At 43.1% G+C, this 14,188-nt stretch overlaps 1 protein-coding gene across 1 annotated transcript in view; it reads right to left on the bottom strand.

Annotated features, from left to right (window-relative positions):
• MYOZ1 (myozenin 1) overlaps positions 1 to 14,188 on the bottom strand; it is a 370,778-nt gene that overhangs the window by 254,075 nt on the left and 102,515 nt on the right. The window contains exon 3 of the mRNA XM_085603510.1: positions 3,677 to 3,867. Coding sequence (XP_085459636.1) covers positions 3,677 to 3,867 — 191 coding nt within the window. The remainder of the gene's footprint in view (positions 1 to 3,676; positions 3,868 to 14,188) is intronic.

Genomic DNA, 14,188 nt, shown 5'->3' with positions numbered 1-14,188 from the left:
ATCTGGAACTCCTTGCCATCCGAGATCAGGTCCAATCCTTCCACTAATTCCTTAAAAAAACTGGTCAAAAGATTACTAATGAACGAATGTTAACTCCCTATTCTTATGATCATGCTCCTGTGTTTGTTAATAACCTAAATCTTGTAGTATTACACTGATGCCTTATTGTATTTTTTTACCTTTCTAAGATCTAGTCCTCGTTGGCTCCGTAACTGCATTAATTGATGATCTCGCTCTTGTTCTGTTGTTATAATTCCCTGAGTCATATTGCATTTCTTGGTTCTTTCTATTGTATGATGTTTTACTCTGCATCTTATACGGCACTGTTGATACCCCACTACTCTTTAACTTGAATGTTTTCCCACAGGTTGTAACTTCACTTACCTTCATTATGTTTGTATCCTTGCTTGCGCCAACTATGTACAGTGCTCTGATACTCCTGTGGGTCATGTTCACGCTTTATAAAACTTTTCAAATAAAATAAATAAATAGGGGCCCAAAGTTTATTTTGGGAGCCCACAGATGGAATTGCCTAATGCCAGTGCTGTCAAAGTCAAGGTTGCCTGAGTTTGATTCTAACTCGTGCCTCTTTCTTTAAACACCTTCTGCTGTGTGGCTTTTTATCTCACTCAGTGGCGTAGGTGAGGTGGGCGGTCTGCCCCGGCCGGCACTTATTTGGGGGCCGCGGCACTTGATGTGAGGTGATTGACACCACCTCCTAAAAAAAGATGTGTCTGTGTTGAGGCAGGAGGAGTGGGAGCCAAACAGGGGTTAGCACTGAGGAGAGTGGCATACAAAGGATTGGGCATGTAACAGGAGGGTGGCGGGCATGCAGGCAATGCAAGAAAGTGAGCAGTGAGCAGGCAGCCACCTCCGAGAGAGCAAACAAGTCGCAGCAACCTAATTCCGGCTGCCTCCATTTGTCGCAGGCGAGCCGCCCAGTGCCTATGCAGTTACCAGCAGTCCGCGTACCAATGCTCTAGTCAGTGCCACCGTAGTATTTGTTGTGTATGAGGGGATGCAAACTCAGGGACCGTCCCGGGTGGAAAAAGCTCTTGCTACGCCACTGATCTCACTCCTAAAGACATTTACTCCTTTCTCCCTTTGGCAGGGTTTTTTCATCTTTCGCTTACTCTTCTTTCCTTATTACTTTTTTTTGCCTTTCTCTTTGTGAAAGTTTCATGATGAAAATACGTCTTGGTTTCCAAAAATAAGGGCCTGTGTCCATCAACTGCAACTGCTTATAAAAATTCAGCACTGCTACGTTTTTAGCTTGCTTGCTTTCAGCTGCTATAACATACCCCATCAGAGTTGAAAGGCCCCAAGTGCAATAAACTTTGATGCTTATTATTGTGGATCCGTTTAATTTGCTGTCACCAGGTCTGTTATGGGTGTAGACGCCCACAACGAATAACTGTTTAGTAAAGGTAACGTTATCAATCTTGCAAATGTGTACATTGAACATAATAGTCCCAATTGTACACACACACACACATGCATTAATGAATATCTCTAAATGTTGTGATAGCTCATTACATTCCAGGAGCCTAGTTACTGAGTATATCACGAGAACTATCTTTTGTTAAAATAATCTTATGAAGCTGGACATACCCTGACTGCCTACTGGGATTTTTTATAGCTAATCTACGAAAATAAAATGCCACTGACTCGACTATAATAATGAGTTTCCGACATATTCAAGAGTTTGTACTATATTCCAGGATGGATTCCCCAATACGTTCGCTACAATGTTCTACAACCTCTCTGTGATTGTTTATACCCCTTATTAAAATGGATTCCATGCATTCTTTAAAAACTGAAAATGTTGCCTTTTTAGGCCAATTTTCCATGAAGTATATTTGCTTACTCTACTTAGTTTTTAGCATGTTTTATAAGTCCTACAATAATGCTTGCTTTTTAATGGAGATAGCCAAAGGCAGACATAATACTGCAAAATATTTTCTCCCGAGAGGGTTGTAAATTAATTTACACTAATAAATCAGCAAATCATGTCAACCTCATTACCTAGTCTAAAATTGAACTTCCATTCGACAACAGAAAAGGCGCCCCATTAGATCCTTCTTTTTTCCATGCCAATACCTACCCCGATATACAAATCTGTTAGAGTGCAAAATTGAAATTCAATAGGTTTTACAGAATCCTTTTCCTTTCAATGTTGAGGAGATAGGGACGCCTTTTCTGAATCCTAACAAATGTAGGTGAATTTTCGAATGGAAATTTATGAGGGACACCAGACCTCTATCCCCGCATTCACATTCATTTATGTTTATTTAAGCCTTGTCCCTGTCTGTGATAAAAACAATAATAATAATAAAACTTCCATAATTAGAAAGACATTGGGAACATGCAACAGCCATCTGGACCATTGTATGCTGTCCCTGTGCCTAGGTCCACATTCACATGGTGGAAGCTGCCCTTCTGGACAGCTTTCACTTTGCAAATGCATTATCACTCCTTTGAGGAGTTGGTGTGTCATCAGTGGATAATAACCGCTATTGCAGTTGCAAAGCGTTGATACAATAGACTGTGGCTGGTGAGGGATCATTCCTCTTTTATTAGCGCTCCTCTTGATTCGCAAGGAGTGTACATTGAACTTTGCCAAGACATTTGCGACTTATGTTATGACGTTGTACATTGCAACTTAGGGGTTCTAAATCACAGCTTTGTCACTGCAAACCCCTTTGATGTATCAGGCCCACAAACTTGACATGGATTATGGTAATAAGAATAAGATCCTGTGGAAGGTTACTTTTTGTAATCACACAGCATTTCTCAAGAAGAGGACTACCATGGGCCTATTCGTGAAACTGATCAATTGATAATGATGCACTGTTGCCTAGTCTAGACTGATCCAATGGTACTAAAGCAGGAGGAGTACCTTTGAGAACTAGAAATCTCAACTTGTTTCTTCACTTCCTTTTTTGTTATACTTATGCTATGGTTGCTATGTTTTCCCCATCAAAACAGCAGAGTGGAGGAACAGACTGTTGAGTGAACTGAATCAAACAACTACTACTTAGGAAGGTCTACGGTAGTTTCTCTAATTATTTCATTGTATTTGTTTATGTAGCACAACTGCATCTTGTGGCATTAATTCCAATGCAAGGAATACATTGGGTGATGAACTCCCTCCAGGATAACGTTGTTGCGTGATAATCTAATGCATCCTGTGTCTTTATTCTCCATTTGCTTCCACAGCAATAATTTAAGTAAGACACCTGAACACAATGATTTGTAGGCGAAAGGTTCATAACTGGAAAAAATAACCATATTGACCTAGAGTACCCATAGCAGTATTGTATTGCTGAGGTTGGGGGTCACGCTGAGGCAGTTACGTTATGTGTGGGGGAGGTTGTTAAAAGTAGTGAGAGAAGAGGGGGAAGGATACAAATGCGCATTTTTCTGTAGGTGCCACATGACATTTATCCTTTTTATGATTCAAGTCTCTTGGCCTACGGCCAAGTAATACATAGACATCAGAAGAGGGTAATGAAAAAAAGAGGCAAAAGAAAAGCTACGTAAATTACAATTGCACAGCTAACCTGAAAGTGCACCAATTAAGATAACTAAATTTCAAAACCGTTCTTTACTTTAAGCCCCATCTACATCCCTGTTTTACAGTATAAAAATTGCAGCACACATTTCTACGACCTACCACTGAGTTGTCGCAGAACACATCAGGGTTGTTCTCATAGATGAATTTTTCCACCCTCTTCTGACGCAATTTGAACATCTTGGATCCCCGGTTGCTGAGCAGCGACAACTCCTCCAGCATGACATCTCTTGGGACGCTGATCTTCTTGCCTAGATTAAGCCTGGAGCCTTCCTGCTCACCTTCATTGGACACTGCAAAACATAGCCAGTGTATCAATTGATGCAAATTCAAACTCCCTCCTCCCCTCCCGGACCTCTACATATCAGTGGGTAAAAATATAAAACAAAATGATTGTGTCCTTCTGCGTGTGTGTATATATATATATATGTACATATCTTACAAATAGATAAATATGAGACAATCAGCTAACTTACTAAAACACCCGCCTGTGTAAGATGAGGTTGCCTATGCGTTGTGCTATGCTACAAGCACCGCCATCCTTTGTGAAGTGCAAGATTCACTAGTCTGTGAGGTACACAACAGCAGGGGCACTGTGCAGGTTTCCTGAGACAAAAGCTTGAACAAAGGATTGTATGGGACAACAGACAATCTCATCAATCAAATTCATAATGTTCTCCCATTGCGACCCTTGTCATAGAAAGGGAAAGGATCAATTTGTCACAAACAATGGCACACTATGAAAATTGCATTCGGAGCAGGCTGCTGTCTGTGGGGCTGCTCTCTCCTTCTCTCGATGCCTTAAGAGAGGAAGCTGTGACAAATTGACACCCTAAACTTTGGAAATTCTTATGGTATTCATGCCATGCTTTGCATCCGTAGGAATGGTCGTAAAGTATTTGTGTATTACCATGTGAATACCTTGTTTACAGCCCCACCTCCTTGCAATGTGCATGGGTGTACAATGTTAACATTGCCATTCCTTAATATGGCTTTCCATCAGTTGATGTGATGGTAGACCTTGTTAATGAAAACCAAATCGGTTTTATGAAACATAGACAGCTACACAAGCTGATTCACGATTTGGTGAGTGCGATAGACGTGGCTATAGAAAAAGACTATAGGGTAAGCACACTCCTGGAGGGGGAGGGTGTCACTCGTTGCACTCAAAAGAGAGAATCAATTCTCCTTGTCCATAGGTATAGTTCCAAAAACTGAAATCGGTAATTCAAGGTCAATTGAATTTATTAGTAACGTTCATTCAAAGATGTAGAATTATCATCATTCTATCAATCTCAACTCATATATCAAGAGTTCAGGTATTCATTAATCAAATGCCCAATGCATTTCGGGCCGTTGAAGCCCTTCATCAGGGGCGGCACTGTGGAGGAGACAAGGGAGCAGCACTCATTTATCACGTTAAAGGTACATAATATTTTACAACAAGACAAATTAAAGCATAACTTATGCAGCGAACTGCGGTGCAACAATAAAGTTTTTGAATTCAAAAGTGAAAGAAGCTGGTAGTGCGGATAGACGTGATCAAATGACAACAGGTTTCCGTAATAAACCACCGGGTGTATTGACGTTGGTAAATGAGGTCAAACAGTGCTGATGGCTAAGAAACGCGTGGTTAAGGAGTGTCTTGGTGACGAACAAACATGCTATGTCCGAAGGAGGAAAAACTAATAGAGTGTGAGTTTACAAAGGTCAAAGGGTAAATATCTGTTAAATGAAACGTGGGTCGCTGAGGTAAACAGTGGGTCGGTGGGAAGCTCATATCAAGCGGTCTCAACGCACGGGGTATTCACTTACGTTCTAATCTTGAAATCAAATTCCCATCACTTGGCAAGACGTCGCTCACGAGTGCTGCGGCAGTAGTGGGGTTAGTAAATCGTGATCAGGTGATCGCGGGACGTGACCATTTAAAAGAAAGTGAATCGCGCGTATACGTGAACTACAGTGATGGACATAGAAGATAGATTTGTAGTTCGTAAAACAGATGAGGAGGATAAATCACCGATATGAGAGAAAGGAGTCCACGGGGAGACTGGAAGAATGTAAAAATAAGTAAAAGAGGAGTGAGTGGTGTAAAAACACAAAATGTTACAAAAAGAAACTGTAATAAATGTAATAAAGCAACGTGAAATAAATTGGAGGGAAACCTGGTCACATTCGAGCAGTAAGTAAGTGAACAGTGAAATCCAGAGGTACATGTTGTATGCAATCATCAGCTCTTCAATGTAGGAGATCAGATTACAAGTAGCAGCCTAAATCATAACGTTCATTCAAACCCTTGGGCTGGGTGGAATTCAGTTTGTGGATCCAATAAATTTCTCTCTGTAGCAGAAATCTGGTGTTATCTCGTCCTTTCAATATAGGAACCTGTTCAAGAATCAGGAAGCGGAGTTGACAAATGTTGTGGTGATGTTCATGAAAGTGAGTCGCAATGGGTGATTTGGTCTGTTGCGTTCTTATGTTGCTTTTGTGTTCGTTTATTCGAATGCGAATTTTTCTTTCGGTTTTGCCCACGTATACAAGGCCACATGGGCATTTCAGTAGATAGATGACATTTTGGCTGTTGCAGGTAGCAGTGACTCTGAGCTTAATGGGGTAACCATGTAGTGGATGTTGGATTGTGGATCCCTTAATGATGCAATTACAGTTACCACAATTGAGACAGGGTTGAGTACCTTTATAAGGACTTGTGGTAGAATCCCTGGTTTTGGAGAGGATTTGTTTAAGATTGCGTGATCGTTGATACGCAAATCTGGGAGGTATCTCGAAAATGTTGTTGAAGTCCGCCTCAGTGCTTAACATGGGCCAATATCTCAGTATAGTTTTCTTGATGGTAAAACTCTCGGTGGAGTATTTGGACACGAATGTCATTCTCTGCGGTGTAGACGTTGGTTGTTTGGGTTGAAGGAGTGTTTGTCGAGAGAGTCTGTCCGTCTTCAGTATTGCTTTTTCCAAAATGTCACTCGGATATTTACGTTGTTTGAATTTAGAGATGCACGTGTTTCTACTGGACTCGTACAGATCATTGGTACTGGAGATCCTTTTTAGTCGGAGTAGTTGTGAATATGGCAGGTGATTTCTGCCATATTCACAACTACTCCGACTAAAAAGGATCTCCAGTACCAATGATCTGTACGAGTCCAGTAGAAACACGTGCATCTCTAAATTCAAACAACGTAAATATCCGAGTGACATTTTGGAAAAAGCAATACTGAAGACGGACAGACTCTCTCGACAAACACTCCTTCAACCCAAACAACCAACGTCTACACCGCAGAGAATGACATTCGTGTCCAAATACTCCACCGAGAGTTTTACCATCAAGAAAACTATACTGAGATATTGGCCCATGTTAAGCACTGAGGCGGACTTCAACAACATTTTCGAGATACCTCCCAGATTTGCGTATCAACGATCACGCAATCTTAAACAAATCCTCTCCAAAACCAGGGATTCTACCACAAGTCCTTATAAAGGTACTCAACCCTGTCTCAATTGTGGTAACTGTAATTGCATCATTAAGGGATCCACAATCCAACATCCACTACATGGTTACCCCATTAAGCTCAGAGTCACTGCTACCTGCAACAGCCAAAATGTCATCTATCTACTGAAATGCCCATGTGGCCTTGTATACGTGGGCAAAACCGAAAGAAAAATTCGCATTCGAATAAACGAACACAAAAGCAACATAAGAACGCAACAGACCAAATCACCCATTGCGACTCACTTTCATGAACATCACCACAACATTTGTCAACTCCGCTTCCTGATTCTTGAACAGGTTCCTATATTGAAAGGACGAGATAACACCAGATTTCTGCTACAGAGAGAAATTTATTGGATCCACAAACTGAATTCCACCCAGCCCAAGGGTTTGAATGAACGTTATGATTTAGGCTGCTACTTGTAATCTGATCTCCTACATTGAAGAGCTGATGATTGCATACAACATGTACCTCTGGATTTCACTGTTCACTTACTTACTGCTCGAATGTGACCAGGTTTCCCTCCAATTTATTTCACGTTGCTTTATTACATTTATTACAGTTTCTTTTTGTAACATTTTGTGTTTTTACACCACTCACTCCTCTTTTACTTATTTTTACATTCTTCCAGTCTCCCCGTGGACTCCTTTCTCTCATATCGGTGATTTATCCTCCTCATCTGTTTTACGAACTACAAATCTATCTTCTATGTCCATCACTGTAGTTCACGTATACGCGCGATTCACTTTCTTTTAAATGGTCACGTCCCGCGATCACCTGATCACGATTTACTAACCCCACTACTGCTGCAGCACTCGTGAGCGACGTCTTGCCAAGTGATGGGAATTTGATTTCAAGATTAGAACGTAAGTGAATACCCCGTGCGTTGAGACCGCTTGATATGAGCTTCCCACCGACCCACTGTTTACCTCAGCGACCCACGTTTCATTTAACAGATATTTACCCTTTGACCTTTGTAAACTCACACTCTATTAGTTTTTCCTCCTTCGGACATAGCATGTTTGTTCGTCACCAAGACACTCCTTAACCACGCGTTTCTTAGCCATCAGCACTGTTTGACCTCATTTACCAACGTCAATACACCCGGTGGTTTATTACGGAAACCTGTTGTCATTTGATCACGTCTATCCGCACTACCAGCTTCTTTCACTTTTGAATTCAAAAACTTTATTGTTGCACCGCAGTTCGCTGCATAAGTTATGCTTTAATTTGTCTTGTTGTAAAATATTATGTACCTTTAACGTGATAAATGAGTGCTGCTCCCTTGTCTCCTCCACAGTGCCGCCCCTGATGAAGGGCTTCAACGGCCCGAAATGCATTGGGCATTTGATTAATGAATACCTGAACTCTTGATATATGAGTTGAGATTGATAGAATGATGATAATTCTACATCTTTGAATGAACGTTACTAATAAATTCAATTGACCTTGAATTACCGATTTCAGTTTTTGGAACTATACCTATGGACAAGGAGAATTGATTCTCTCTTTTGAGTGCAACGAGTGACACCCTCCCCCTCCAGGAGTGTGCTTACCCTATTTTCATTGGTCCCAACCCAGGGGGACAGACTCGCCTTGCACCTATAACTTGATTAACTTTACTACTTTGTTTAAAATACGGAGTGCGCCCATTTCTGTTTCTTCCTTATCGTATAGAAAAAGACTCCCATTTAACTATTCTTACAGTAGACGCCACCAAGGCCTTTGTTAGAGTGAGTTGGCCATTTTTAGGTCTCGCCTAGATGGCGCATGCATTGTCGCAAGACCTGTAGTGAAAACAATATGGAGGGTAATTTCTCCTGCTGCTTGCCATTGGTTAACTGTGGTATTGCTCTTCTTAGCTGGTTTCTTGTTGGCTAGCGATCCAATATGTCACTTCCGTTTTTTTCCCGGAAGCAGCACCGCCCAACTACAGTTTAGTTACGCTGCTGGGCTGTTATCTTTTCATTTAGGGACTACTTCCTTGTCTCTCACGCGGCTGCTTGGGCACCGTGCTCTGTGTAGGTGCGCCTGCTGGGACACCGTGGTTTCACCAGTCGAAGTGGCTTGGGAGCAGCGCTTGCTGAGGAGCGGGTTCTCAGCATCATGGCTGGCTCGTGAAGCCGGGGCTCAGGCTCCGAGCTCATTATGGTTGTCTGCTTGTTTCATTTCGTTTCTCCTTTCAAGTCTGGTGGTCTAATCCTCTGCCTGTCCAGTGCTCGTTAAGAGTTAATAAAAAGTCTGTACTCAGTTTGTGCCTGAATTGTGTTTTTATTTTGTTGCAACGCACAGCGGTGCTTGCGGCAGCCCTGGACGGCCCCTGAGCATTATTTCAACAGGCATATGCTACACACGCTTCTTGCAGGGGCGTGCATCAGTGCTATGCGACACGACATGAGCTCCTCAAAGCAAGCCTGAATTTCCCTGGGTAGAAGCATTGCTCTGTCATTGGTCCTGCACAGCTGCTCCCCGGGGCAGAGGTCGCTCACAAACTGTTTCCAAACACAAATGTTTACTTCTGATGGAATTGTAATTCAGCATTTCCAGTGCGGGGGCTAAAACGTCCCGTCAACCTCTAAAGCTTTAACACCCAGACCGCTGCTAATTAGAGGAGTAAAATGGCGTGCTTTTTGGTCGATGCTGCTGTTAAGCATATGCGAGTACGCTCCTTAATGCCCCAGCGCCCCATTCTAGCTAGTTTTTATCTGACACACATTCCCCCTGCAGCAGTCTCCGCTGGCAGCCATTAGCAGAGCACATCTGGCTGCTCTAATTACCACCCTCACGCACACATACCTGACTGCCATCAGTCCCGGGGTCTAATTCTCTGCCCGTCCACGTGCTGGGTTAGAGTTATTAAACAGTCTTTACTCATTCTTGTTAACTTTTGTTGTCAGATCCAAAAGACTCATTTACCCACTTATTTGCTTCGACTCTGATGCTGAAGTAAGTAAACACCATGAAAAATGCACAGGTAGGTGTGGCAGCAAGCAATCCGCATCGCTTCGCATCTTTATTGATTTCTAAATGGCAACGCTTTAACTTTAAACACGCCTTTCATTCTTTAAGAAGAACTGAGTCGCTTTCACTATGTATTTGCATTTGTTTATTTCACACTGTCAAACAAATTGATTCGCTTTTGCGAAGGTGCTGGGCCAACAGCTGGTTGTTCTCCCATACCCAGATCACCCCACCCCGCTGTTCACTGTTAACCCAACTTGCTCTTCTGTCCCCCAGCCTCTCATCTCCCCACCACTCCTCCACCCTGATCTACTTCCCTTCCCACTGTTTTTATTTATTTATTTAATGCGTTTTTATATAGCGCGGACTTTACCCGAAGGTGTCAGAGCGCTTTACAATAGGAGCAGAAATGATACATAAGGAGAAAAATTACAAGTGACATGTTACAAAATCAAACGTTACGGTCCATGAGGCAATAGTGACATTAGTGCAAGTATCAGGAGCAAACAACATACAAGAGGTAGCAAACGATACGTTACAAAAGAAAAAAAAAGTGACGTGTGCAGGTTACAAGAGCATACAAAGTACACAGAGGTCAATAAATGGCAGACACTCAAAACACTAAAACAAAAGTTACGTTACATGAGGCAGTGGTGGCCGTTGTGCAAGTATCAAAAGCAACCCAAAATACAAGAGGTAGCAAACAATACGTTACAAAAGGAAAAGTGACGTCTGCATGTTATACAAGAGTGCAAAGTACAAGTAGAGGTATAATACTGCACTAAATGGCAGACACTCAACACACAAAAACACACTGGGAATGCACTTCTATAGGCATGGAGAACAGAATTTCCTAAAACGGAAGGACTTCCTTCAGAAGATAGAGGACGTAGATTAAATTTGGAAGTGTCTTTGAAGGAGGAGAGCTTTGAGGTCAGTTTTGAAGGCCTGGAAAGAGGTGGTGGTCCGGAGATGAGGCGGAAGCGAGTTCCAGATTCTCACCGCGTTGCCTGAAAAGGATTGGGCCATCGATCTTTCCTTCTTGAAAGTGGGAGGTTCAAGCAATAAATTTTCTGCATTACGTGAAGGTCTGGAGCCTCCAGAGAGTTTCAGTTTATTCGCCAGGTAGCGAGGGGAGGAGGAGTGCAAGGCTTTGTGAGTGATACAGGCAGTCTTGTAGATAGATCTTGCCTCTATGGGAAGCCAACGGAGGGTGGATAAAATGGGTGTGATGTGGTCGCTTCTTTTGGCCCCATAAATGAAACGAGCTGCTGAATGGAGAATAGACTTCAGAGGGGACAGGTGGGTTTTGGGGAGGCCAGTAAGAAGAGAATTGCAGTAGTCCAATCTGGAGAGAACCAGCGATTGGACCAGGATTTTAAGGTCGTGCTCCGGGAAGAAGCGACGAATCCCCCAAAGAAGGCGCAGTTGGTATCGAGCAGACTTTGCAATGGAATCGATGTGGGAGAGTAGATTGAGTTTTTTGTCGAGTATGACACCAAGGGATTTTGCGCTCTCGACAATGATGGGTTTATTGTTCAGTAGATTAGTCTGATCCATCCATGATTGCACTGGGGGAGGAGAAAGTGAGGAGGAGAGGAGGAGGAATTCAGTTTTGGAGGGATTCAGGATCAGTTGATGAGTTAACATCCAGTTTTGAATGGAGTCCAGAGTAGAGCTTAGGAAGGAGAGATCGTGAGTGGAGGCCACCTTAAGGTAGATTTGAGTGTCGTCCGCATATAGATGATATTGGATCCCGGATTTACTCAGGAGATTTCCCAACGGCTCTAAATAGAGATTGAATAGTGTGGGTGCAAGTATAGAGCCTTGAGGGACACCTTGACTGACTGCTAAAGGAGATGAAAGACTGTTCGCTATTTTGATCATTTGGGATCTATCAGAGAGGAAGGAGGCAAACCATTTGAGCACAGTGCCCTCCATGCCCATTCTCTGTTGAAGAGTGTTAAGGAGAGTGTTGTGATTGACAGTGTCAAAGGCTGCAGAAAGGTCAAGAAGAATTAGAAGACAAGATTCCCCTGAATCGAGTATCCGCAGCGCGTCATCAATCACTAGCAGCAGGGTTGTTTCAGTGCTGCAGTTTTGAATGAAGCCGGACTGGAAATTGTCAAGAAGATCATTGTCCTTGATATGGCGAGAGAGTTGTTTCGCTACACATTTTTCTATGATTTTCGCAAGAAAGGGTAGGTTAGTGATGGGACGGTAGTTGTTGGGGTCGTTCGCATCAGCGGTGGGTTTTTTAAGCAGAGGGGTGACCTGTCCAGTTTTGAAGGAAACAGGAAGGGAGCCTTGACTGAGGGAGAGGTTGACCAGAGTGGTCCAATAGGAAAGAGAATGGGTATAGAAGTCAATGGCAATGGCACTAGGGATGGGGTCAAGAGAATGGTTAGAGGGCTTTGTATCGAGGATGCATTTAAGGAGGGCATCCTCAGAAATGGGGTCAAATTTTTGCCAAATGGTTAAGGATTTGCGCTCCTCTGTAGGGGTAGGATGTATGACCTGATCTACAAGTGATTTCACCTTTTTGTCAAAGAATATAGCGAATTCCACAGCTTTCTTAGTGGAGTTCTCCAATTTGGAGGTTGGGGGAGAGCTGTTAGTGTTCTTGAGGAGGTCGAATAGTTTTTTGGGTCTATTTTTGGCTGAGTCAAGGAGGGATTTGAAGTGCGACGCTTTTCCAAGGAAGATGTGCTTGTGGTACTTGGATCTTGCTGAACGAAGCGTGGCCAAGTTTTCGGTGGAGGGCGCTTGTCTCCATTGTTTCTCAAGGACTCTTAGGTACTTCCTTTCTTCATAGAGGGATTTGTTGAACCAAGGTGCTGAGGGAGTGGGCCTTTTCTTTTTGCTTTGGAGAGGAGCGACATTATTGATTTCGACTGTAAGGACTGTAAGGCATTGGGAGGTGAGTTTGTTAACATCTAGGTCCGGGTCAAGCCTTGGAAGTGATAGCAAGGCAGAATCACAGAGGGTACTGAGGTCAATATTTTTAGTGTCACGGAACCAGGAAGTAGCCCTCTTAGGCTGGCCAAGAGTTATAGAGTGTGATAGGTGAAGAGAGAATGGGATGAGGAGGTGATCAGACCAGTCTACATGAATAGGGGTAGCGATGGTCAGCAAGCCTGCTTTAGAAATAACAAGGTCCAGGGTTGAGCCTTTAGAGTGTGTTGTTTCAGTGCAGTGTTGGATAAGATCGTTTGCAGAGAGGAAGGTGGCCAGCGAATTCGCAGAGGTGTCTTGAGGCGAGCCCCAGTGGACATTGAAGTCACCCACGAAGATCTGATTGTCACTTTGCGAGTATTGGTCACTGATGAAGTCCGTGAGTTCCTCCATAAACGAAGGGCTGCTACCAGGTGGGTGGTAGATAACATGGAATCTGAGAGGTGAGCGGTGGTACAATTGAAGCTCAAGAGATAGGCATTCAAATGTGTGGAAGGAGCTGTTAGGAAGAGCCTTAAGTTGAAAGGAGTTTCTGAAGATGACTGCAACACCTCCCCCAACTTTGTCGATTCTGTCACTTCTAAGTATAGAATAGCCTGTGGGTACAAGGAGATCAAACATAGAATGAGAGGTATCATTGAACCAGGTCTCTGTGAGGAAGAGCATGTCAATATTATGCAAGTTGATGGTATCGGAGATTTCGAGTTTGTGTTTTATTGCAGATCTGCAGTTGTGGAGCATACAGCGCAGCTCTGTCGAGACTGTTTTGGTGACGGGGGCACTTGGGCTATGAGGGGTGATGGGGATATTGTACTTATATGTCTCCTGAGTGCCGATCGCTTGATTTACAGCCTCAATAGCTGTACCTCTAATTTACTAAAAACAGAACCTCCACTGCAAATAAAATAACATGCATAAAAACTTTACCATTACTTCATTGCTGTCTCTCCGCTCTCCTTGTCACACTGTCCCTCCTTTCACATTGTCACACTGTCCCTCAGCCTTTCACTGTCCTCTAATAGCACTCCCCTGCGGTACTTCACGGGCTATCTCTCCCCTCGTCATTCTGTCCCTCCTTTCACCAGTGGCTCTCCATTTCTCAACCAGTCACTTATTTCATCACTATCTTTCAGTCTCTCATTGTGACACTCCCCACCAGCACTTCACAGGCTCTACCTTTTCATCCTGCCCA

The sequence above is a fragment of the Triturus cristatus genome, chromosome 1_2, assembly GCF_964204655.1.
Source record: "Triturus cristatus chromosome 1_2, aTriCri1.1, whole genome shotgun sequence".
NCBI lineage: Eukaryota > Metazoa > Chordata > Amphibia > Caudata > Salamandridae > Triturus > Triturus cristatus.
This window is presented reverse-complemented; position numbering and strand designations above follow the sequence as displayed.